This window comes from Danio aesculapii, chromosome 4 (assembly GCF_903798145.1).
Source record: "Danio aesculapii chromosome 4, fDanAes4.1, whole genome shotgun sequence".
Classification (NCBI taxonomy): domain Eukaryota; kingdom Metazoa; phylum Chordata; class Actinopteri; order Cypriniformes; family Danionidae; genus Danio; species Danio aesculapii.
This window is the reverse complement of record NC_079438.1, coordinates 23047041-23072522: the sequence shown is the minus strand read 5'-3', so window position 1 is coordinate 23072522 and position 25482 is coordinate 23047041. Positions and strand designations below refer to the sequence as shown.

Below are 25482 nucleotides of genomic sequence, written 5' to 3'. Positions count from 1 at the left end.
CCTAGGAGTCTGAAGAATGCTTTCCATAGTCTGGAGATAAATTGGGGTCCTCGGTCCGAGACTATATCTTCTGGTAACCCAAAATTTCGAAAGACGTGGTTGAACAGGTTTTCGGCGGTCTCTAGGGCTGTGGGTAGACCTTTCAAAGGAATCAATCGACAGAATTTTGAGAATCGATCTACGATGACTAGAATGCAGGTGTTACCTTCAGACAATGGGAGGTCTGTCATGAAGTCAACTCCTAGGTGTGACCAGGGGCGGTTTGGGATGGGCAAGGGATGGAGTTTACCAGCAGGTAGATGTCGGGGACTCTTCGACATAGCGCATTCTCTGCAGCCTTGGACGAACCTCCTCACATCCCTCGCCATGTTCGGCCACCAAAAGCGTTGGGATAGCAGCGAGAGGGTGTTGTTGGCCCCAGGATGCCCTGTGCCCAGAGATGTATGGCTGGAATGAATGAGATCTACCCGTTGATTTTCAGGGATGAAGCGTCGATTGGGGGGACAGCCCGGCGGAGTTCTGGATTCTGGAGTGGCAACTACTGTTGGAGCGGACCATTGGATGGGACAGATAGTGATCTGATCGGGAAGGATCTTGGCCGGTGTCTCAATGGTTTCATGCTGGTCGTGAATTCTAGAAAGTGCGTCTGCTCGGATATTTTTTGATCCTGGTCGATATGATATAGAGAACTGGAATCTGGAGAAGAACAATGACCAACGGGCCTGACGAGGACAGAGTCTTTTAGCATCTTTTAAGTACTGTAGGTTTTTATGATCTGTGATTACCTGGAACGAATGTTTGGCCCCCTCCAACCAGTGTCGCCACTCCTCCAGGGCGAGCTTGATGGCAAGAAGTTCTCGATTTCCGATGTCATAGTTCCTTTCCGCCGGGCTGAGCTTCCGGGAGAAATAGGCACACGGATGGAGTAATGAGGGAGTACCGTGGTACTGGGATAGGATGGCTCCCACTCCGGTGGTCGATGCATCTACTTCGACCACAAAAGGCAAGTCAGGATCAGGATGAGTCAGGAGTGGAGCTTGAGTGAAGGAGTCTTTGAGGTTTTGGAAGGCTGCGGCGGCTTCGGGAGGCCAGGGTAGTGTTTTGGGTTTGTTTTTTAACAGAGTGGTGAGCGGAGCGGTGATGAGACTGTAATTATGGATGAAACGTCGATAGAAATTGGCAAATCCTAGGAAACGTTGGAGTTCCTTTATGGTTTTGGGTTCTGGCCAGGAGATGACAGAGGTAACCTTCCCCTCGTCCATACGAACCCCTCTCTGATCTATGATGTACCCCAAGAACTGAACAGATGGTAAGTGGAAGGAGCATTTTTCAGCCTTGAGATACAAATGATGTCTCCTGAGGGTTTTCAGGACCTCCGCAACGTGGTGGCGATGTTCGGCCTCACTCCGGGAGTAAATCAGGATATCATCGATGTAGACTATGACGAAGAGATGGAGGAACTCCCGGAGGACTTCGTGGATGAAATTTTGGAATACGGAGGGGGCGTTAACCAGACCATAGGGCATGACCAGATACTCGTAGTGTCCAGTAGGGGTCACAAACCCAGTCTTCCACTCGTCCCCCTCACGTATTCTCACCAGGTTGTAGGCGCTGCGGAGGTCCAACTTGGTGAAAATTTTGGCGGATCTGAGCTGTTCCAGGGCCGCCGGGACGAGAGGAAGGGGATAGCGGAATTTGACGGTACCTTGGTTTAGGATTCGGTAGTCGATACATGGCCGCAGCCCTCCATCCTTCTTAGCCACGAAGAAGAAACTTGAGGCAGCGGGTGACGTGGAAGGGCGGATATACCCCTGACTCAGAGCCTCCTGAATGTACTCCTCCATGGCCTTTGTTTCCGGAAGGGACAACGGGTAGATCCTACCTCTGGGCATAGGAGCATCTGGAAGCAGGTCAATGGCGCAGTCCCATGGCCGATGTGGAGGTAGCTGGGAAGCTCTCTTGGGGCAAAATACATCCTCGTATGAGGAGTAGATCTTCGGGATCTGAATGGATCGTTTCTCGACTGGACTTTCGACAGACGTGACGTAGACAGTAAGGGGTCTTTGAATTTGTAAGGGTAGATCGGGAAAACAGCTGGATCTGCATTCTTCACCCCATCTCCTTATTTCTCCTGTGCCCCAAGAGAGGATGGGATCGTGCTTCACCAGCCACGGGCGCCCTAAGATGATGTCCATCGATGCACCCTCCAGAACCAGAAATTGAATCTCCTCTTTGTGGAGCAGTCCTACTTGGAGATTGACGGATTCACATTTTCGATGGATACGTGCCTGAGAATGGATATCGTTGGTTATGGGTTGAATCTGGTAGACGTGCGTTGAGGCTTCGGTGTTAAGCTGGAGTCGGCGACAGAGGGCGTGCGAGATGAAATTTCCAGCTGACCCGGAGTCGATGAGGGCCGTGACTGAAACTGAGACAGAAGGGGTAGTTAACTGGACATTAGTGGTGAGAGGATGCATCTTTTCAATGGGAGAACTGAACAAACTCACCACAGAGCGTGCTGGACGAATGGGACAGTCCAGCCTGACATGTCCTTCGGCACCACAGTACATGCACAGACCCCGGGTCAGCCTCCTCTGTCGCTCAGTGATCGTGAGTCTACCAGATTCTATGATCATTGGTTCTGGTTCTGGAGGGACGGCTGGCTCTGGCGAACGGAGGAGTGCTTGGGATACTGGTGGAGTATCATGCTGGTAGACCCTCAGACGATCGGAACAGCGCAGAGAGTGTTGGATGAACTTCTCCAACCCCATCGTGTCGTCTAGGGCGGCCAACTGTAACCGGAGGCTGGGCTCTAGTCCGAGCCGGTAGGTTGTGAGGAGGGATCGCTCATTCCATCCGCTCGCAGCAGCCAGAGTTCGGAATTTGAGAGCATACTCCTGAGTGGACATGGCTCCCTGTTTGAGATGGTATAACTTTTCTCCGGCTGCTACTTCAGCATCCGCGCGACCAAAAACCTCCTTGAAATACTGGGTGAATGACTGAATGGAATTTGTTACCGGCCCAGACTGTTGCCAGATGGTTTCAGCCCACCGAAGAGCCGATCCAGAGAGAAGGGAAATGATGAAAGCAATTTTGGACCGATCTGTAGGGTATAACTCGGGTTGCATAGTGAATACCAGAGAACATTGTAAGAGAAATCCATTGCACTCCTCCGCCCCGCCAGAGTAGGGCGCTGGTCGAGCCATGGGACTGGATGAGTGGGTGGACGGTGAAGAAGTGCTCGGTGCTGGTGGTGCTTCGGGAAGTGGAGCAGATGGTAGTAGCACTCTCTTCAAAGCATCCACCAACTCCTGAAGGGGATCGTGAGTGCTCATGCTGTTGATAGTTGATGGTCCGGTCTTCTGTTACGGAAGCAGACGGACAAACAAGGGGAGTAAGTATAAATGAGGTTTATTACAACAGTAGAGCAATGTGGATAATGATTGAGAGTTGAAATGGAGTTTGGATGAACTGATGATCCTCTTTGCCAGGTGGGATGACAGACACAGAAGGATGACCGAATGCACACACCAGAGGACTTGAGTGGAAGACAGACTGACGAGACACACAACGCTTGACAGGACAACTGGAACACTGGACAGACTGGAATGAAAACAGAGTAAGGTAAGTACATATGCTGAGATCGCAGGGGAGTGAAACCTAGGAAGTGGTTCACTCAGAGTCCGCTTCGTAGGAACGAGACCGGACAATGAGTGAAGTGAGGTGTGTGCTTATATAGTGAATGGGAGTGATTGGGTGCAGCTGTGCGTGGTTAATACTCAGGTGAAGGTGCTCGATGCGTGATGTTGGTGGAAGAGCCTGGCCAATCCGTGACAGACTGGTGGTATTCGTTTCGTCCTTCTGTTCCTGCCCCAGTGTTCCAGTGTCCTCACCCTATTTTTGTAGCCCTGTTGGCTTATTTTCACTGTTACCATTAAAATATCACTTGCATTTGGATCCATCTCTGTACTCTTATTTTACACGTAACACATATTAGTTGAAGCTGCCCGCATGAATGCAGTAATAAATTGTTGATTACTGTTTATATTGAAATTAGCCTACATCTTGATATACACCAATTAACAACAATGCATTGTAATATTACAACACCCAAAAAATTTATTTTGCCTTTTTTACTTTGAATTCTCATGGTCAAAATGCAGATTTCTGTATCATTCTGAAAGTGATACATTCAAATGGAACACAATTTAATCTGTTTTTAATAATTGATATATTTTTGTCGTTTTTATGTTTTTTACTTGCTTCTTTTAGGCTACTCTTGTTTATGTAAAGCACTTTAAATGACTATTTTTAAAGTTGTATTATTAAAATAAACTTGTCTTGCCTTGAAAGCTGCGTAACAAAGCCTTAAAGTAGACTAGAAAATGATCCTTTAATGAGTGTAGACACTCATTTGTTGACACATAATAAGCCATTTCAAGACATAATTTGCTCGTGTATAATTTATGTATACAGCGATCTCAGGTGGTTAAGAACATGAAATTGACCTTCACATATATCCAATGCAGCTAAACCATAAGCCTGGCTTAACTGGCCCTATTATGTTATGTTTCTTTACTCTCATGTGTTATAAAATATTCCTGCAATTTAATAGGCTACTAATTTGGTAACACTTTATAATAATAATTACACACTAATTAGCTATTAAGCATCAGCAAATAGAGTTTATCATTTAAGCATTAACTTTACATGAATAGACATTATAAGCAGTTTAAACTACAAATACCGTATAACGTAAAACACATGTATAATATGCTTAATAATTTCATACTTTGTTAATGATTTAATTTTTTAACACTAAATGATGTATTGCATTGTTTACAAACCAGCCATTAAAGAGAAGTTGGGTGTTTTTTATAATCAATCACAACTTTTTGGATTAATAAACTATGATATGAACATAGATATTGTTTTCAGGCATTAAGTAATGCTTTATTTGGTAAAGTAAAGCTTTATTTGGACACGCGATGTGAGGTGGCATGCTTAGGAGACGTCGTGTGAGGCAGCGTGCTTAGGAGACGTCGTGTGAGGCAGCGTGCTTAGGAGACGTCGTGTGAGGCAGCGTGCTTAGGAGACGTCGTGTGAGGCGGCGTACTTAGTTAAGACGTATCATACACGTCAATTTTTTTTGCAATTTTCTTACGTGCGTCGCCGCTACGTCGCCGCCTAAAATGGTTTTTATATGACGTCGCCGTGTCGTCACCGCTACCTTGACGTCTGCCCTCCCATTCACTCCTATTCAAAATTCGACACGTTGAGGCGGCGACGTTAGGGTCGACTGCTCCTTCTTCTCCATGTGAGGCTGAGAAGTGGCACTATCCACTCGCCATACACACACACACACACACACGCACACACACACACACACACACAGCTGCTGACTGCTCCTGCAGAGGATTGTGGGAAAATCTCTCGTCAGTCTTCAGCTCAGTTTCACTGATGATCCAGGATAAAGCCTAAACCCAGGCCAGAGCGGCTCAGTGAATGTGGTCTGGACTGAGTGGATGAGGCTCATTGTGTCTCTATAGATGTTGTAGAAGATCAGAGTTCCTGCACTGTGATCCACAAACACTCCTATTCTCCTGCTGAGCGGCTTCACTGGGAGATCAGTGTGTGTGTTATTGTGTCTGAATGTGAAACTGGAGGAAGAGCAGATCAAACTCCAGGACTGAGCATTATATCCAAACACACACTCATCACCTCCTCCCTTCCTCCTGATGCTCTTATATGACACTGATATACACACACTATAATCTCCACTCCAGTCAGTCTTCCAGTAACAGCGTCCACACACACTCTCTCTGCACAACACCTGATACACACCATCAAATCTGTCTGGATGATCAGGATACGGCTGATTCTCTCTCACACGCTTCACCTCTCTGTTCTCCTCAGACAGAATGAGACGAGTGTGTGCTGTGTTTAGATCCAGTGTGAGGAAACAGACATCTGAACACAAAAACACACACATTTATAACCACAGCTGTGTGTGTGTGTGTGTGTGTGTGTGTGTGTGTGTCTGTAAGTGTGTGTGTGCATGTGTGTGTGTGTGTGTGTGTGTGAGAGACTTTGTGTGTGTGAGAGAGAGACAGAGAGTTTGTGAGTGTGTGAGTGAGTGTGTGTGTGTGTGTGTGTGTGTGTGTGAGTTAGGGTCTGTGTGTGTGTGTGTGAGTGAGAGAGAGAGCATTTGCGTGTATGCGCATCTGTGTGCGTGTGTCTCTGTATGTGTGTGAGAGAGTTTGTGTGTGTGTCTTTGTGTGTGTGTGTGTGTGTGTGTGTGTGTGTGAGAGAGAGAGACAGAGAGTATGTGTCTGTGTATGTACATGTTTGTGTGTGTGCATGTGAGTGAGTGAGTGAGTGTGTGTGTGTGTGTATGCGTGTGTGTGCATGTGAGCAAGTGAGTGTATGCGTGTGTATGTGTGTGTATGTGAGTACGAGCGAACGACTGAGTGTGTGTGTGTGTGTTTGTGTGTGTCTCCGTGGCTGTGTGTCTGTACATGTGTGTGTTTGTGTGCGTGTGTAAGTCCATGCGTGTGTGCGTGCGAGTGAGTGAGTATGTGTGTGTGTCTTTGTGTGTGTGCGTGCACGTGTGTGAGGGAGAGTGAGTGTCAGTGTGTGTGTGTATGTGTGTGTGTGCATGTGCGTGTGTGTGTGTATGTGTGGGAGTGAGTCCTACATTTGCGTGGTCCTGCTGTAATCCTCGTGTGTGTGTGTGTGTGTGTGTGTGTGTAGTCCTACATTTGCGTGGTCCTGCTGTAATCCTCGTGTGTGTGTGTGTGTGTGTGTGTGTGTGTGTGTGTGTGTAGTCCTACATTTGTGCAGTCCTGCTGTAATCCTCGCGTCTCCTCCATGATCCAGACTGTAAACACACACAGATGGAGAGAATGAGCTGTTTAGTTCCCCCTCAGCTAATAAGCTAAAGCTAGCACTGAGCTGCTCAGCTACACGCTCCAAACTCTTCAGCTAAAACACACAACACTTGTTGGTTCCAGCCGGGATGCACAATGAATCTAACACAGTGCGTTCTTTTCCTCTGCTGTTGGTGAAGCGAGCGCAGATACTGCTCATGTTGATGGAGACACCCTGCTGCAACATTCATTTATTACAGTGATCACACTTAGCTTTGCCATCGTTCTTCAGCACATGCAGCCTTTGAGCACATGTTGCAGTCCATCTCTAAACTATGTTCAGATTATTAAAGCTGCTCGCCAGCGCCCAAGTTCCTGACAGATTAGCAAGTGAAAAATACACATGTGTGCACAGAGAAGAGGAATCCAGATGTTGATTTTAGAACAAGAGTCTGAACATTAATCCAAGTGTCTGATTCCAGAATCTGAATCCATCTTCAATCCCCAACCCTATTCCTGACCTGATATTGGAGGATTCTTCAGCACAAATGGAGGAAGAAGTTTCTCTGCTCAGCTCAAATGCTGAAACTGTACAGTGTGTCCCGCTTAATGTCACAACTGAGCCAAAACACTCCAACATTTACAGAGGAGATTCATTTCACACTCAATGATTTGCTCTTCATAGACATGACTGGAATACTCTACAAGCTGTATCTTCTGTCTGTCCTCACCCCATAACCCTCACAGAAAACTGAAGATCAGAAAAGAGCTTTCTAGTGTCTTTTTAAAGCCATTCAGTGGAAAAGCACAAGGCCAGTGATGCTCCACATACTTGAGTTTGTCCAGTGTGTAGTTTGGATCCTCCAGTTGTTCAGAGAGCAGCTTGACTCCTGAATCTCCTGGAAGATTGTAGCTCAGATCCAGCTCTCTCAGGTGTGAGGGGTTTGAAGTCAGAGCTGAAGACAGAAAACCACAGCCTTCCTCTGTCACCATACAGCCAGACAATCTACAAACACAGCAATAGTCCACATCACACAGTTGGACAATCACACATCTCTTTGTGTTGTAAAGATGCTGACTGCTGTTTCTGCTCATGTCAACAGCAGTGATGAACACACACACACAGCTCTCCTTATTGATCAAGCCCTCACATCAGCAAACACACTCACACAAATAATGTATCCTCTTAATGTGATTTGAGTTGATTTTAAAAGATTATAAGTGTAGTGTTTTGTAGATGATCGACAGCTAGATGCATGATTACAGCTGGTTGTATGACTGTAAGACATGTACTCAAATGTTACAGAGGTCTGAAATGTCTAATCAGGTGTAGGGCTGGGTGATGTCAGACAATATTTATTAATAATCGCCTTCAATAATATCTTGATAACGTCAGTATATGATCTCTCCCCAATAATGTTGATTATCTAATCTAATCTAACCTTATCCAATCAAACACACATGGCCCAGCCCTAATCAGGTGTCGATACTCCCTAAATTTGCAGACATCAGACATACATTATATTACTTTCACTGCTTTCTAACCAGTGCAAATGCTAACTCTTATGTTTAGGATGGAACATGCTAGCAGTAAACGTCAGCTAGCTCTCAGCTAAACATCACCTCTATTAGTTTAGCTTTAGCAGCCAGGAGTATTAAGAAATAGAGCGGTGTCCCACATGTGTCTGAGTGACAGTGACTGATGCGCACTTGAACAGGGCACTCATATGGAGGAGGAGCAATATGACGCAGCCGCAGACAAGCACGAGAGTCACACGAGAGTGTCAATGCCCATTCTAGACTTACAGTGGATTTAACAGTGATGTTACCTGTTTTCCAGACAAACACACTCAACCAATGGCTATTGCTGGACCAAGTTCATGTCTGAATATTAGTGAGTCCTAGACTATAGAAAGAAACGTCTTGAGTCCGGACACGAGTACTACAGCCCTGACAGTCACAAACTTCAGCTTGTAGATCAAACTTTATTGTATGAAGAGAAATAGAAAATGACCTGATCTTCATTTGTATATTATATTGTGGACGATGATGTAAATAAACTCAAACAAACACAAACCCACTCTCTTAATGTCTCTTTCACCAGCCTGACAGTCACATTCACACTGATGGACCATCAGGGGACTTTTATTCTGTCAGGTGAGAAACACCTCAATATTCGTGACCCAAAATAAAAGATGAATAAATAATTGAATTCAGATGATCTTTAAAATAAAGGGATTCCTTTAACTCTTAATCATATTTGGGTATATTGGAAAAAGAGAAGCTCTGTATGTGCAACATTTTGTAATATACTAACTAATGTTTTTAAATATATTTACAGATAAACATACATTAGTATGGTTACGATTGAAATCACATCCCTGTTAATGTTTTGTTTCTTCTTCTGCCAATCCACTGAAAGAGGCTCCACATTTAGTAACCCAATATGAAACCATCTTGTTGTAGTCGCTGTTGAGTGGAGAATCATTTACCTCAGTGTCTCCAGTTTACAGTGTTGACTCTTCAGTCCATCAGAGAGAAGCTTCACTCCTGAATCCTGCAGGTCATTGTTACTCAGCTCCAGCTCTCTCAGGACACAGTTTGAGGATTGTAGAGCTGAAGACAAACTCTCACAGCACTGACCAGTGAGATAACACATGACCAATCTGAGAAAGAAGAACACAGATTACATTAACAGTGTGATTTTAGTCATTCATCTGATGTAAAAACAAACTATGAGGTTAATGATATGACAACACTATTGGAATCTGTGTCAATTAGAATTATTACAGACAATTGTTATTAAATAAAACTGAATATTTAATGTCATCTAATATATTCTTGAACATTTTGAAATGTAAGAAAACTGATCAATTTCAGTTTAGATAAGAGGGCCACGAGACTTTATTTATGAACCTGCAAAATGCAAATGATCAGAGCCTGTCAAACCTGCTCCAATAAACCAATTCAAAGATAAACTATAAATATAATCATTAAAAATATAAAATATAAATAAAGATTTTAGAGTTAATTAATTAAAATAATCTTTAAAATACACTGATTTCCTGAACTGTTTAAGAAAAAGAGCAACTTTCATTTGAAAAGCAGCATTTTGCAGTTTCTCCACTGATGCTCTTAAATATATCTGGACATTTCCATCTAAATCAAAACACTTTTTGAGTTGTTGCGTGTACAATCATTTACCTCAGTGTCTCCAGTTTACAGTGTTGACTCTTCAGTCCATCAGAGAGAAGCTTCACTCCTGAATCCTGCAGGTCATTGTTACTCAGCTCCAGCTCTCTCAGGACACAGTTTGAGGATTGTAGAGCTGAAGACAAACTCCCACAGCACTTAACAGTGAGTTTACACATGAACAATCTGAAAAAATAATAATAATCAAATTTACAGTGTAGTTTTTAGTAAGTTGTTTAATGCAATACATAATTATAATAAATCCATCCATCTATCCATCAGTCAGGTGTTTAAACTCAGACCTCAGTGTCTCCAGTTTACAGTGCTGACTCTTCAGTCCATCAGAGAGAAGCTTCACTCCTGAATCCTGCAGGTCATTGTTACTCAGGTCCAGCTCTCTCAGGACACAGTTTGAGGATTGTAGAACTGAAGACAAACTCTCACAGCACTGAACATTGAGTTTACACATGAACAATCTGAAAAAAAAAAAAATAATAATAATAATCAAAATTACAGTGTAGTTTTTAGTAAGTTGTTTAATGCAATACATAATTATAATCAATCCATCCATCTATCCATCAGTCAGGTGTTTAAACTCAGACCTCAGTGTCTCCAGTTTACAGTGTTGACTCTTCAGTCCATCAGAGAGAAGCTTCACTCCTGAATCCTGCAGGTCATTGTTACTCAGCTCCAGCTCTCTCAGGACACAGTTTGAGGATTGTAGAGCTGAAGACAAACTCTCGCAGCACTGAACATTGAGTTTACAGCACTGTAGCCTTAGTAGAGGACAGTAAAGACATTGTATTATTGTGTGTGAGTGTGCATGTAATTATTGATGTCCCCATGAGCAGTGATTTCTCCTCATAGGGAAAAGGAAAAGACTCCTTTAACTTTTCAGAATTGCTTTAATGGTCACATGGAGGAAGATCAAACATTTGTATTTCATTATTACATAAACTTTTTTAAAGAGAAGAGCTCTGGACCGAAATGAGTAGGGCCAGACAGATTTATTTATTTGCTATTTCTGAGCAGAATTTTGTAAAAATGTGCAGATTTATGCAGAATGATTTGAAAGAGTAACAATCGTACCAAAAAACTTATTATATAAATTAAAAATACCTTTTAAACCGTTATTTAATGTTTACAATGCAAATCCATTTAGATCCTCATATTTGTTAAACAAAACAAAGACTCTCATATAATATTAACAGACAGAAAATACGACTTTACAAACTGTATTGTAAATAAATCCCATGATCATCTTCATATTAGTCAACAATATTACTGAAAATAGTACAAAAAACTGACTAAATATAACTTTACACACATTTACACTAGTAAATAAAGAGACTCAGTGATAAATATCTGCAGAAACACAGCTCATTTAGAGATGCCCCAAAAATACCAAAGAACACGAATCAATGATCATTTCAGCAGAAATTACACTTAAGAGCAATATTATATCTGCTATAAACAGGGTTTCCTCATATCTGACTTTACACCTGAAGTATGAAATATTGACAATAAATAAACAGAAATAAAGTACATTACAGCATATGCTCATTACCTCATCACACTTTGTTGCACAATGTAAAAGTCATTTGTAGCAGCATTTATTTGATGGAAATGTTTTTATTTTACCTCAGTGTCTCCAGTTTACAGTTTGGACTCTTCAGTCCATCAGAGAGAAGCTTCACTCCTGAATCCTGCAGGTCATTGTTACTCAGGTCCAGCTCTCTCAGGACACAGTTTGAGGATTGTAGAGCTGAAGACAAACTCTCACAGCACTGAACAGTGAGATAACAGCCCTGTAGCCTGTGTAGAGGACAAAGAGCAACAAAATCAGCAGTAAGAAATGAGCACTGTTGAGTGTTCATGAGTCCAGTCTCCGCTGATTAAAGTAACACTGAAAATAAACTATATATATATACTGCTCAAAAAATAAAGGGAACACTAAAATAACACATCCTAGATCTGAATGAATGAAATGTTCTTATTAAATACTTTGTTCTTTACACTGTTGAATGTGCTGACAACAAAATCACACAGACATGATCACTGGAAATCAAATGTATTAACCCATGGAGGTCTGGATTTGGAGTCACACTCAAAACTGTAGTGAATTGCAGGCTTTGCTGACACACTCCAGCCACATGAGGTCCAGCATTAGCATTAGGAGGAACCCAGCGCCAACCACACCGTATATTGTCCCACAAGGGGTTTGAGGATGTCATCTCAGTACCTAATGGCAGTCAGGCTACCTCATGGTGTTGTACCATGGTGTTGGGCTGTAACCCCCACCAGTGAACATTGGGCCCTCATATAACCCTCATGCCTCAGAACAAGTCTATTTATTTCATTTAAACATATCTTCTTTTTATTTATTTATTGCTTTAAACTACATTAAAGTAAACCTGTATTTCCCCATTCATATGACTTTAATAAATTATTGAACAGATTATTAATAACTAATCAAAGAGCATTTTACTGAGCTCAGTGTAAAGTTTAGTGTTTAGGCCTAGTGTTTAGTGTTTGCAGGGATTTGAGTTATTTTCCAGGATAAAATGTAAAGCAAATGAAGTAGATTATTAAATAAGCACAAATGTTGTTTGTGTGAGTTAAAAGTCAAGAAAAGTTTGTTAAATACGTTTAGAAATGATGAAATGAATGAGCAAATAAGGAAACAGAACACTGCCGCGTCCCCATGCAGTAATATGGTGTATCAGCGATCTCACAGGGGGACGATATGGCCAGCTAAAGATTCTCTGTTAAAGCAGGGCAGTGATTCACTAAACTGATCTGAGTCTTCAGTGCAGACTGATGTGTGTCTTCTGTGATCAATGAATGAATACTCACAGAGCTCTTCTGCAGTTTCTCACAGCTGGTATCAGTCTCCATCTTCCCTCATCTGATGTGTTGAATTGATTAGAGTCTAACTCATCCAGCGGCTCCTCTGACATCTCAATCATGTAGGAGATTGTTGAGCAGTGAGCAGGAGTGAGTTCCTCCTCTGAATGTTTGTCTGATTTCACAAACTCCTGAATCTCTCTGGCCAGAGTCTGATCTTTCACCTCCAGCAGACAGAGGAACAGATTGATGGATCTTTCAGCTGAGAGATCATCATCTGTCTTGATCTGGTCTTTAATGTCCTGTGTGATTCTCCTGATGCTCTCTGAGCTCTCCTCTGTGTGTGTCAGCAGATCCTGGAAGAGTCTCTGATTGGACTCCAGTGAGACGCCCAGCAAGAACCGCAGGAACAGATCCAGATGACCATTACTACTCCAGACAGCTTTATCTACTGCTGATATTAGCAGATCATACAGAGACTTCTCAGAGCTGGCCTGTAGATATTGATTATATGAATATTCTCTCTCATAAATCAACTCCAGCGGTTCTCTCTTCTTTGTTAAACGGCAGTAAAACACAAAGAAAGCAGCCAGAAACTCCTGAAAGCTGAGATGGATGAAGCTGTAGACTTTCCTCTGATGAATCACAGATTCCTCCTTGAAGATCTCAGTGCAGATCCCAGAATACACTGAGGCGTCAGTGACGTCTATGCCGCTCTCAATCAGGTCCTCCTCATAGAACATCACATTGCCCTTCATCAGCTGTCTGAAAGCCACTTCAGCAAGTTTGAGGATCACTCCTCTGCTGGACTGCAGGAGTTTCTCTGGATCTCTCTCTTCATACTTCTGCTTCCTCATGTTGATCTGAATCAGCAGGAAGTGGATGTACATCTCAGTCAGAGTTTGGGGGATTTCTGCTTTCAGATCTTCTTCCAGGAGCTTCTGAAGCACAGTGGATGAGATCCAGCAGAAGACGGGTATGTGGCACATGATCTGGAGGCTTCTTGCTCTTCTGATGTGTGAGATGATTCTGCTGGCTTGATGCTCGTCGCTGATTCTCTTCCTGAAATATTCCTCCTTCTGAGGCTCAGTGAATCCCTGAATTTCTGTCAGACGGTTGATGTATCTGGATGGGATCTGATGGGCTGCTGCTGGTCTGGAGGTGATCCAGATGAGAGCAGAGGGAAGCAGATCTCCTTTCAGGAGGCTCCACATCAACACAGCCACTGATGAAGATTCCGTCACAGCACAAACTTTCTCCTCATCTGAAAAGTTCAGTGGGATTCTGCTTTCATCCAGACCATCAAAGATGAACACAACTCTACACTGATCATAAATCTTGGGCTCCAGATCTTCAAGTTCAGGATGAAAGTCCAGCAGAAGTCTGTGAAGACTGTACTGATGATCTCGGATCAAGTTCAGCTCTCGAAATGGAAGCACAAACATGAAATCTACATTCTGATTGGCTTTTCCCTCGGCCCAGTCCAGAATGAACTTCTGCACAGAGACGGTTTTTCCGATTCCAGCGATGCCTTTAGTGAGAACAGTCTTGATCTGGGCTTTCTCCTTCTTGATCTTCTCCTCATGTCCTGCTCCAGCTGAGGCTTTAAATATGTCATTGCAGTAGACTGGAGTGTGTTGTGAGGGTTTTGTTCTGGCTGTTTTCTCCATCTGCAAAACCTCATGTTCTTCATTCACTCCTTCACTCTCTCCTTCTATGATGTAGAGCTGTGTGTAGATCCTGTTCAGGAGGGTTTGAGTCTCTCGATGGTTGATTCCCTCAAATAATCTCTCATACTTGTTCTTCATGCTGGTTTTGTGCTGCTCTTTGACTCTCTGGAGTTCATCATGTTCTGGTTGGAGTGAATCCTGCTGCAGGTCTCCAGTCTGATCATCTCTATTCACACTGCAGTAACAACAACAACACAAAGAATCAATGAGTGCGAGTGATCTTCTAGAAACACATCATCATATAAATGCTGCAGTGTAATCATGTGTGTAGACATGATCTACCTGACAGCAGGTTGTGTGTTTCCACTCTTAAAATGTATTGGTCGGTTCATAGACCAGTCACTCTTCATAGACACACAGCTGGGCTCTGCTTCTGCTCTCTTCCTCCTACGTGAACTAAAACAGAGAAGATTAAAGTTCAGCACTGCACACAGTGGAGTCAACACACCAGGTATTAATCATTCTTCATTTACAAAAGCACATAAATTAATTTCCTTTATATTTGAACAAAAACTGATCACTTTAAACACCACACACACTGATCACTTTAAACACCACACACACACTGATCACTTAAAACACCACACACACTGATCACTTTAAACACCACACACACTGATCACTTTAAACACCACACACACACTGATCACTTAAAACACCACACACACACTGATCACTTAAAACACCACACACACACTGATCACTTAAAACACCACACACACTGATCACTTTAAACACCACACACACTGATCACTTTAAACACCACACACTGATCGCTTTAAACACCACACACACTGATCGCTTTAAACACCACACACACTGATCACTTTAAACACCACACACACACTGATCACTTTAAACACCACACACACACTGATCACTTAAAACACCACACACACTGATCACTTTAAACACCACACACACTGATCGCTTTAAACACCACACACTGATCGCTTTAAACACCACACACACTGATCACTTTAAACACCACACACACTGATCACTTTAAACACCACACACACACTGATCACTTAAAACACCACACACACTGATCACTTTAAACACCACACACACACTGATCACTTTAAACACCACACACTGATCGCTTTAAACACCACACACACTGATCGCTTTAAACACCACACACGCTGATCACTTTAAACACCACACACACTGATCACTTTAAACACCACACACACTTATCACTTTAAACACCACACACACACTGATCACTTAAAACACCACACACACACTGATCACTTAAAACACCACACACACTGATCGCTTTAAACACCACACACACTGATCGCTTTAAACACCACACACACACTGATCACTTAAAACACCACACACACACTGATCACTTAAAACACCACACACATTGATCGCTTTAAACACCACACACTGATCGCTTTAAACACCACACACACACTGATCACTTTAAACACCACACACACACACTGATCACTTTAAACACCACACACACACGGATCACTTTAAACACCACACACACACGGATCACTTTAAACACCACACACACACTGATCACTTTAAACACCACACACTGATCACTTTAGAAAATGTGAAAAATATCAGCAAACACAGATCAAGGCTCATTTCTAGTAGAGAAAGCTTGACAGACCTGCAGCACTATTAGAGCAGATTAGAGCTGAAAATAATCATCAAATTACTGAATGAAGACCACAGTTTAGGTGTGGGAGGAGCTTAATCATCAACACATATGATGATGACTGCGCTTCAGTGAAAACAGACTCAGATCAGAGGAATGGCTGATCAGTACATCACAGAAACAGCAGGGGAAAGTGTGCAGGAAAAGCCCTTTATGGCAGAAGATCAGGAACACTTTAGTTTAGGTCACAATTCATACTATTAACTACCGGCTTACAGGGCTGTGATGGTCACCGTGACAACCGCATCACCGCAGTGGTCAGTTGCTACCGCAGTTGTCCATTGCCACCGCCGGTAGTACGTGACGTCACTCACTCTAAAACACAAATTACCGTTACGTTGCCAAGTATTACATTTCTGTTACAATATAACATTAGACGCGATTCAGCAAGTTCAACCTTGAATCTTGTTGAAAACCAAATCTTACATCTGGGAACATTTTGGGTTCGTGCCGACCGTGAAAGGTGAAGCAATTGAGATTAAGCTTTTTGTAGGGTTTGTTTTTAAAAAAAGTGTTAAAGTGTGGTTTAATATTCACTGATAAGAGTCCAAACACTGAAGAGCAAATCCATTGATGCGCAGCTCTACAGCTGCCGAACTATGCAAGTTAGTGGCGATCGACGGCAGCGAGGGGAAAAAAAGGCACGTATAATCAACTCCTGTCTTCGAATCGCAAACGCCCAGCTAGTCAGCCAGGTATCGCAGAGGCATTTCCAAAAATGAGCAGATACAAAAGAGAAAGTGATGAATGGAAGACATTGACGAGAAATGGAGCAACATATTTGGTAACTCAGTTAAGAACGGAACAATGAAGCAAGAAACTTATGATGGTTGTGAAAAAGTATCTGTGCATTTGCGCTACAAGCACACCATCTGAACTTGTATTACTGGAAACATTACAACCCCAATTAAGTCTTCACTTAAACCGGACAAATTCAACATGTTAGTTTTTCTGGCAAAGAATTTAAAATATGAATAGAAAACAACAGGTGGAGATAGCCTACGCTGACTTATATTGTTACTAGTAAGCTAATAGTTTTGTACTTCTTATAATTACTACTATTTATATTACGACTGATTAGTAAAGTGCCGTTTAGGCTATTTGTGCAGTTCTTAAAAATGTAACGTTTAATTATTATTATACGGTTTCAGTTAAAGTTATTTAATATTTAACTACAATATTTATAAGCAGTATTGTGTTGTTTTATTAACGAAAGTTCAAAAATAAACACGTACGTTTATACGGATGTTTTATTAATTCATATTTAATTAAGTTATTCCTTCATTTTTACATAAAAGGCAAATTAACTTAAGTAGGCTACTTTATTTGTTGGTGGTACGGGAGGAACATTTTTGCCAGTGAATAATGTTCTCCCCACTTAAAGAAATAAATAGCTAAATAAAATAACTTGCGAAAAGGATGCAATAAAGAAAATGCATGCTCTTTATCATTCTTCGAACATGCGATAAACCTATATAGCACCGACAAGAAATGGCCCTAAAACAAAGTCTAGAGAGAGAAGAGTTATTAATATTGATTAGTTAATATTAAGGATCATAAACACAACCTGCGTTGTATGATAAACGCCTTCACAATGATCTTTTGTCATTGAAGAACAGATGCAATAAAGAAAATGCAAGCTCTTAATCATTCTTCATAATCTAATTCGTACATGCAATAAACCTGACAAGAACAAGCCCTAAAACAAAGTCTATAGAGAGAAGAATTATTAATATTAATGATCATAAACACGAACTCCACTGTATGATAAACGCCTTCACAATGTCGTGATCTTTTTTGAAGAACAGATAATCCATGTTATCGTCGTCTCCCCAGCCAGGTTTTCATCTGCTTTTTTCTTCTCGCTACAAACAATAAAGAATGGCTATAGCAGGCCCGGTGCCAGAATGCCATAACTGAGGGGGCATCTTAATGCCATAAGGGGGCACTTGGTGACTTGGTGATTTCGGTCCTTCTTGTTCATTTCATTTAGGCTATTTATTCACTTATTTATTACTTTTCATTGCTGCCTAAGTTACTGACTTAAGGCAGAAATATTCTCTTTATAGTAACAATAGTATGCAGTTTCACTATTAGGTTTCATCAATGAAGGTTATGAAACAATACCATTTATTAACGCAGATGGATCATGGCTTCAGCGCCACACCAGTGGTTTAAATGATATTTTACTCCTTAATTCTTTCTGTTTTATTTAAAAAAACATGAATGTTTAAAGTTTTGTATTGCATATTTTTTGAAGATTATCATTCAGCCTACATGCAGCGCATATGAGAGGTTGATGCGGTAAATCCCCTTTACTCATGCACTATACCTATTTCATTTATGACACTGTAAACTTGACTTCACAGGCTGATCATCTTTACACTCAAAATGCATTTTTAAGTGTCGTAACTTGAGACTGCTGCTGCATAATGGGATGTTTCTTATTACAGTTGTTAGCGATGTCAAAATGAAAGCACACATTAAAAGGGTTTTGTGTTTTATAGCTTAGTTTTTAATAATAATAAATATAATAAATTATAATATTAATCAGGGGCGTAACAGCCATCTTAAAAGTGGGGGGGACAGCTGTATGGTCAACCAAAAGTGATTAATGATTTATTAGCGATAAAGTTTATTTAATAATCTTTTAACCAAAATTCTAAAATAATTACAAAATATTAATAATAACAATAAATAAACAGAAGCACACACATTTAAATTAGGCATTACTCTTTGTGTGAATATATTTTTAAATACTACAATGCAATTTCTAAATTGCAAGTTGATACTTGTGCGAATGTGTGTGTGTGTGTGTGTATATATATATATATATATATATATATATATATATATATATATATATATATATATATATATATATATATATATATATATATACACACACAGTTGAAGTCACAATTATTAGGCCCCCTGTTTATTTTTCCCCAATTTCTGTTTAACGGAGAGAAGATTTTTTCATAGTTTTAATAACTCATCTCTAATAACTGATTTATTTTCTCTTTGTCATGATGACAGTAAATAATATTAGACTAGATATTCTTCAAGACAGCTTAAAGTGACATTTAAAGGCTTAACTTGGTTAATTAGGTTAACTAGGCAGGTTAGGGTAATTGGGCAAGTTATTGTATAACAGTGGTTTGTTCTGTAGACTATCGAAAACAAATATATAGCTTAAAGGGGCTAATAATATTGACCTTAAAATGGTGCTTAAACAATTTAAAACTGCTTTTATTCTAGCTGAATAAAACAAATAAGACTTTCTCCAGAAAAAAAATATATTATCAGACATACTATGTCCTGGTCTTTAATGCACAGTAAAGTTATCAAATCAGAATACAACAATTCATAATTCTGAAGTTGAATTATTATGTTTGACATGCAAATTGTTTTTTATATTTAACATTTGCTTTAAATACTGATTTAAGTAATGACCAAATACTGATTCAAAGTCTCTAGGGTTTTTAAAATATGAAAATTATTCAGGGAAAATGTAAAAGAAGAGTAAACAATAGTAAAATATAAGATATCCATTTCTTACCACCAAATTGTAAAGGAATGCACAGTTTAACAAAATATGATTTTCTATTGGTCCATAAACAAGAGGTTTTGCATCATGTTAGACCTGTCAGAGCAATGTAACATCAAAATTATATCTAGCAGCAATGTTTCAGTAATAAGATTGAGATTGAGTTAGTCAGTCACTGTAACAAAATTGTTACATTTTTAAATTATGCATTTCTCTGTGGAAAGCGCTGATGGAGGTTTGTGTGCATATTTTTTTTTTTGTAATTATTCAACAGGATTCATAAACAATTGTCGAGATTCATACGGGTAACGTTAGTAGGACTACTGCTGTCTTTTGACGTTACAGTAGGTTAAATCGCAACATGGAAATGTGTAATTTGTGCAAGCGTGATATTCAATCTATTAATCTGCAGATTATCTTCTGAATCCGATTAAAAAACCAAGAAAAGCATTAATTTCCAACCCTTTATTCAAAACAGCTCATCCCTGAGCTGTTATAATAATAATGATATTAATAATAATAAAAAACTAACTAGTTTTGTCCTGTTTTCAATCCAAATATCTGAATATTTTTAAATCAAAATACATACTAGACACATGAAATAGCATAGGAAAATATGTCTTGTTTTCTGAAAAAAAAACCCCACCTCAAAATTGAGTGATTGTTTGCTTATAACAAGCTAAATTATTTGCCAATGGGGTAAGAAAAATGATCTTAATAAGACATAATCTCAAACAGAAGTTTTCAGCTTCACTTCATTTTCTCATGCCATTTTTCTTTTCTGGTAATGATGTAAGATTTTTTCGATATTTGAACTGGAAACGAGACAAAATTACTCAGAAAGAAATGACAACAGATGGAGAAATGAATGATTCAAAAAAGGCGAATGAATAAAAACGTGTCTTCAGTCTTGCAATGCAAAGTAACTACACCACCGTTGCTTTACTGCTGTTATTAATTCTTTCACTGCTGAGTTTAAAAGACTCCATCTGGAACCAGGAGTCAGTTTTTTTAGAACATTCACCCTTAGAGTTTCCGTTGTATGCGATGTATGACAGATGGATCCCTTGTATTTGTTTTGTTTTTTCTGTTTTAATTCAACAAATTCACATGCTTGCTCATGTCATCAACTACCTGAAATTCCGATTCACATAAACGTGTTAATGATAGTGATCTATAACGTGAGATGGACGTCGCCATGTTTACTTGCGCCCAATGCGTTATTCATAAAAGCAGAACACGCAGGATTCAACACGTAAATTCACCAGTTACTAAGTGGCTGGTGAACTTAGAGAGGAGTAGATTCAACTTTATAGTTACTTTCAGTATGTGTATCTGATATGATTAAAACACATCGGCAAGTTATATTTGAATGGATTGTTAGACTTCTTTGTGTGTTTTACAAACTCTAAAGTTCTTGTTTTACTAGTACTTGTGTGTATTTACATGTCTAAATCATAAATTAAGCATTAGGCGGTTAAAAAGGCTGCATAATTGTGATAATATGACACGTCTTTCTCAGCGGGGTTAAGTTGGTTTTGTTTTCGAAAAAAAGAAGCACTTTTCCGACGGTCCCTTACTGAGAGCTCTGCTCAGCGCAAGCTTTCTCTGGCTGAACGCATATTGCGACTGCTCAAGCAGTGCTTGTAATATCGAGCAAAAAAAGAAAAAAAGAGCTGTGAAACATAACCTGCTTTGTCTTTTTGTAGGGAATACAGTTTAGATCTTTTTAGGGTTAGAGGTTTTTTAGTTAATGCCGTCTGTCACTGAATGTGTCAGGAATACCGAAAATAAAACCAACTTAACCCCGCTGTCTTTCTCTGGCGCAGCGCCAGACAACACACCAGCACCAGGGACTTTACGGTTCTCACTTCAAAATGGAACAAAAGTAGGATTCTGTAACGTGAGTGATTTACCGTGATTTACCCAGCTGTAGCTGTTGCTCCCTTCTGCATCATACCTGTCTTTGACTGCAAAGTGAATGAATGAAGCTCGTGGCAGACACTCAAGAGATTCGCGCTGTGATTGGCTGAGTGATCGTTCACTCAAATCAAGTAAAAAAATCAGAGAACACTTGAGGCCGCTAGGTCAAATAAAACGTGTGGGCCAGTCAGGGGACAGATTAACCTGTTTCCGAAAAGTGAGGGGGACGTGTTCCCCCCCATCCCCCCGGTTGCTACACCCCTGTTTATATGACAAAGAGGATATTTTACTACCAGAGATTTTAGATGCATTATTTAAAGTTACAAACTGTAGATAAATGTTTAATGGTCAGATATTTGTCCTTATCAGGAGTATGAATGAAGACAGAAAAATGAAAGAAAATTATATAACACTGTTCTGGTGTTTCTTACATACTGTGCCTTTAAAGTGTTGTGTAAATATAATTAAAATGTCCTGATGAATACTGAAACAGTCCATGTGTGAGCAATAATGTAAAACACTGAATACCTGATGACAGATGATGGGGTTTTCTTTCTGAACTCTGGTGGATAATCTTTAGACCGGTCACTTTTGAGAGACACACATGATCCTGATCTCACACTGAAGACACAAACACACCAGAGGAATAAACTGCAGGACAAACTTCAGTCTCCTTTACAAGTGTTTATCAGAGAAATATGAGTTTGTTCAGTTTATGTCAGCACTAATAGTTGACTGAAGGTCTGTCTGATCAGGTCTGCTACACAGGAATCAAGGGTAAACAGACGAGTGATGTGCTGCTCTCTCATTCTGCACAATCTCAGCTTCACTGAAAACACATTTGACTCTAAAACCTTGTTGTGTAACCTCTTGAGTAAAAACTCACCACAGAAACCAGATGAGGAGATATAAAATACAAACCATTATTCTGTATCTATAGATATTAATATAATCTCCGAGTCTGAGAGGTTTAACATGAATATTTCAATTATTTGAATTAGTTATAGTTAATCTTCATTTGATCCCCTGAAACACAAGCAGTTTATCTCCTCTACAAGCACAAGCTGAAACTGTTCTGTGGTCAGCTTTAATTCTGATGTTGTTCAGGACTTTAAACAGCACACATGACACAAGTAAGTTTCTCAAATATGAAAAAGTTTAATTAATGGTGTAAAAACAGAGTCAATACCTGTGTTTCTCTGAGAGAGAGTCCTTTACTCGCTCCTCTGCCATACTGCAGCTAAAACACCAATGCAGACATTAGCAGAGCTTTGAGGAAACAATCAGCCGCTGACCATCACCTGGAGATGACAATATACTGAGATCAAGAACATCACACTTTATAGCAATCAATGCTTCACAAACAAGACCTTACTGAAACAGACCACATGATGAGGGAGACCACACACTGACTTTCAGCCATTTCACAGCAGATATATAAATATACTGATTAACATTAATGCAGTTGGTTTAACCCCTGATCTGACACCTCAGATATTTCAGGTTTGATCATTTGATATGTATGTGTCTGTCACGATAACTTCTGCTTTAGACAACTATTAACTTATTACTTTATTTATTTATTAGCTTAGTTAGTAGTTAGTTAGTACTAACACGTTACCAGTTAAATGCAGTTTAAGGATCATCCGCATTCTTCTGTTTACTGAAGCTCTGCTTTCACTTTCGATTTCCTGACTCTGTTTAAAGTTTATTTTGTGCTGAATTATGTGAAATTATCAAGTCAACCTGATATAGAAGAGCACAAACACTTTCAAGTGATAAAAATAACCCATTATATTGTTCAAATGACCGTGTTTGAACCGAGTTTAATCGGTGTTTGAGGCTTTGAGCTTCAGGAGCAGACAGTCCTATAAATCACGCTTATAAACACGCTTATACACATATAAACCCCTTCATCATCTCCACAAATAAGCGTAATGTAGAAGTATTAAACTTACCTGCAGAAGTACAGACGCTCTTGTGCAGCAGGAACACAATCTGAGCTCGTTTGACGCTTTCGGTTTGTCCACTTCTGCTTCTTCAGTATTTTGGCGGTTGTCAAACTTATTTGTTGATGCTTTACCGCCTCCTGCTGGACTGGAGTGTGGAACAGGAGTCTGACATGGAGGGAAACGAGAAAAACAAATCACACAGTAAAACCAAGGGGAAACTGTGTTTAAACATAAAATTAAATTGTAAATTCGTTCTAACAGCCCAGTTTCTTTCAGACGTGGATTATTGTAGCCTCCATCCCTGCTGAAAAGACCAGCATCAGCATTGCTGGTCACCAGCAATACCAGCATATGTTGTGTTTTGGTGCTGGTATGCTGGTGACCAGCATGGGATGCTGGTGTTGTGATGCTGGTGTTATGCTGGTGACCAGCATGGGATGCTGGTGCTGGTATGCTGGTGACCAGCATGGGATGCTGGTGCTGTGATGCTGGTTTTATGCTGGTGACCAGCATGGGATGCTGGTGCTGGTATGCTGGTGACCAGCATGGGATGCTGGTGCTGGTATGCTGGTGACCAGCTTGGGATGCTGGTGCTGGTATGCTGGTGACCAGCATTGGATGCTGGTGCTATGCTGGTGGCCAGCATCCCAGCACCAGCATCCCATGCTGGTCACCAGCATACCAGCACCAAAACACAACATATGGATGTGACCAGCATGGGATGCTGGTGCTGGAATATTGGTCACCAGCATGAGATGCTGGTGCTGGGATGCTGGGGCTGGTATGCTAGTGACCAGCATAGAATGATGATGCTGGTGAACAACATGGTATGCTGGTCCTGGTCACTAGCATCTCGTGCTGGTAACATTAAAATCTGTGTAAGTTAACATTTTTTGCCTGGTAGCCTGTTCATGATGAAAATCATGAAAACACAAGCTTTCATTCATTAACATTATATGTTTTTATTTATATAATTAATAATGATGATATCATCATCATAATAATAATAACGATAATAGTACTAATAGTAATGCCAATCTTACTACTACTAAAATGAATGGGTAAACACAAATAACTTTTTTTTTTTTACAAAACAACAACAACACTCTATCTCAACAAGTAAATTAAAATAACCCACATTGGTAACACTTTATAATAGGTAAGGCAATATTACACACTATGGACCATTTATTAAGCATTAGCAATAGTGAATTTATTATTTGTTAAGCATTAACTCAACCCTAATAGACATTAGTAAGCGGTTTATAAATACAGCTACACATGCTATATTCTTGACTATTCTTAACCACGTGTATAGTGTGCCTAATGATTGTGTTTTCATACTTTCTTAATAATTAATTTTTCATTACTAAATTCATTATTGCATTATTAACAAACAAGTTATTTAAAAATTGCTTTTTTAGATCATTCAAAATGCATAATTATATGATTAATAAAATAATTTGTATGTTAATAATTGCTTTATTAACTCAACTTCATCCAGTTTTGTGACCTTCTAAAGTTAATAAAACACTTATTAACATACAGAGTAACTATTACTATATGACTAAGTAATAAGATGTGTAAATGTAAATTAAAAAACAAATGTCTTAATCCTGATCTAAAAAAAACACCAACTATTCTTAAGTAACTGGTTTGTAGATAATGCAATACGTCATTTAGTAATGTAAAATAAATCATTGCCAAAGTATAAAAACAATCATTATGC

General features: G+C 40.1%; 1 protein-coding gene and 1 pseudogene across 4 annotated transcripts; both read right to left on the bottom strand.

Moving 5' to 3' along the window:
- The window catches only part of LOC130222303 (zinc finger protein 208-like), a 758572-nt pseudogene that overhangs the window by 67512 nt on the left and 665578 nt on the right, over positions 1–25482 (bottom strand).
- On the bottom strand, positions 5379–23854 carry LOC130222318 (NACHT, LRR and PYD domains-containing protein 12-like). 4 transcript variants are annotated; one of them, XM_056454902.1, is made up of 8 exons: positions 14921–14956; positions 12918–14813; positions 11703–11876; positions 10664–10837; positions 10364–10537; positions 7702–7875; positions 6834–6880; positions 5379–5970 (listed from the first exon to the last, which is right to left on the bottom strand). In XM_056454902.1, exons 2-8 carry the CDS (start codon positions 14714–14716, stop codon positions 5444–5446), a joined length of 3069 nt encoding a protein of 1022 aa, XP_056310877.1. In that variant the 5' UTR covers positions 14717–14813; positions 14921–14956; the 3' UTR covers positions 5379–5443. The 4 variants fall into 4 exon arrangements, with proteins under 4 accessions (XP_056310877.1, XP_056310873.1, XP_056310874.1 ...); XM_056454898.1 differs by lacking the exons at positions 10364–10537; positions 10664–10837; XM_056454899.1 differs by lacking the exons at positions 5379–5970; positions 6834–6880; positions 7702–7875; ... (1 more) ...; positions 10664–10837; positions 11703–11876 and adding exons at positions 22330–22422; positions 22991–23102; positions 23760–23854 and having other exon boundaries at positions 12675–14813; positions 14921–15034.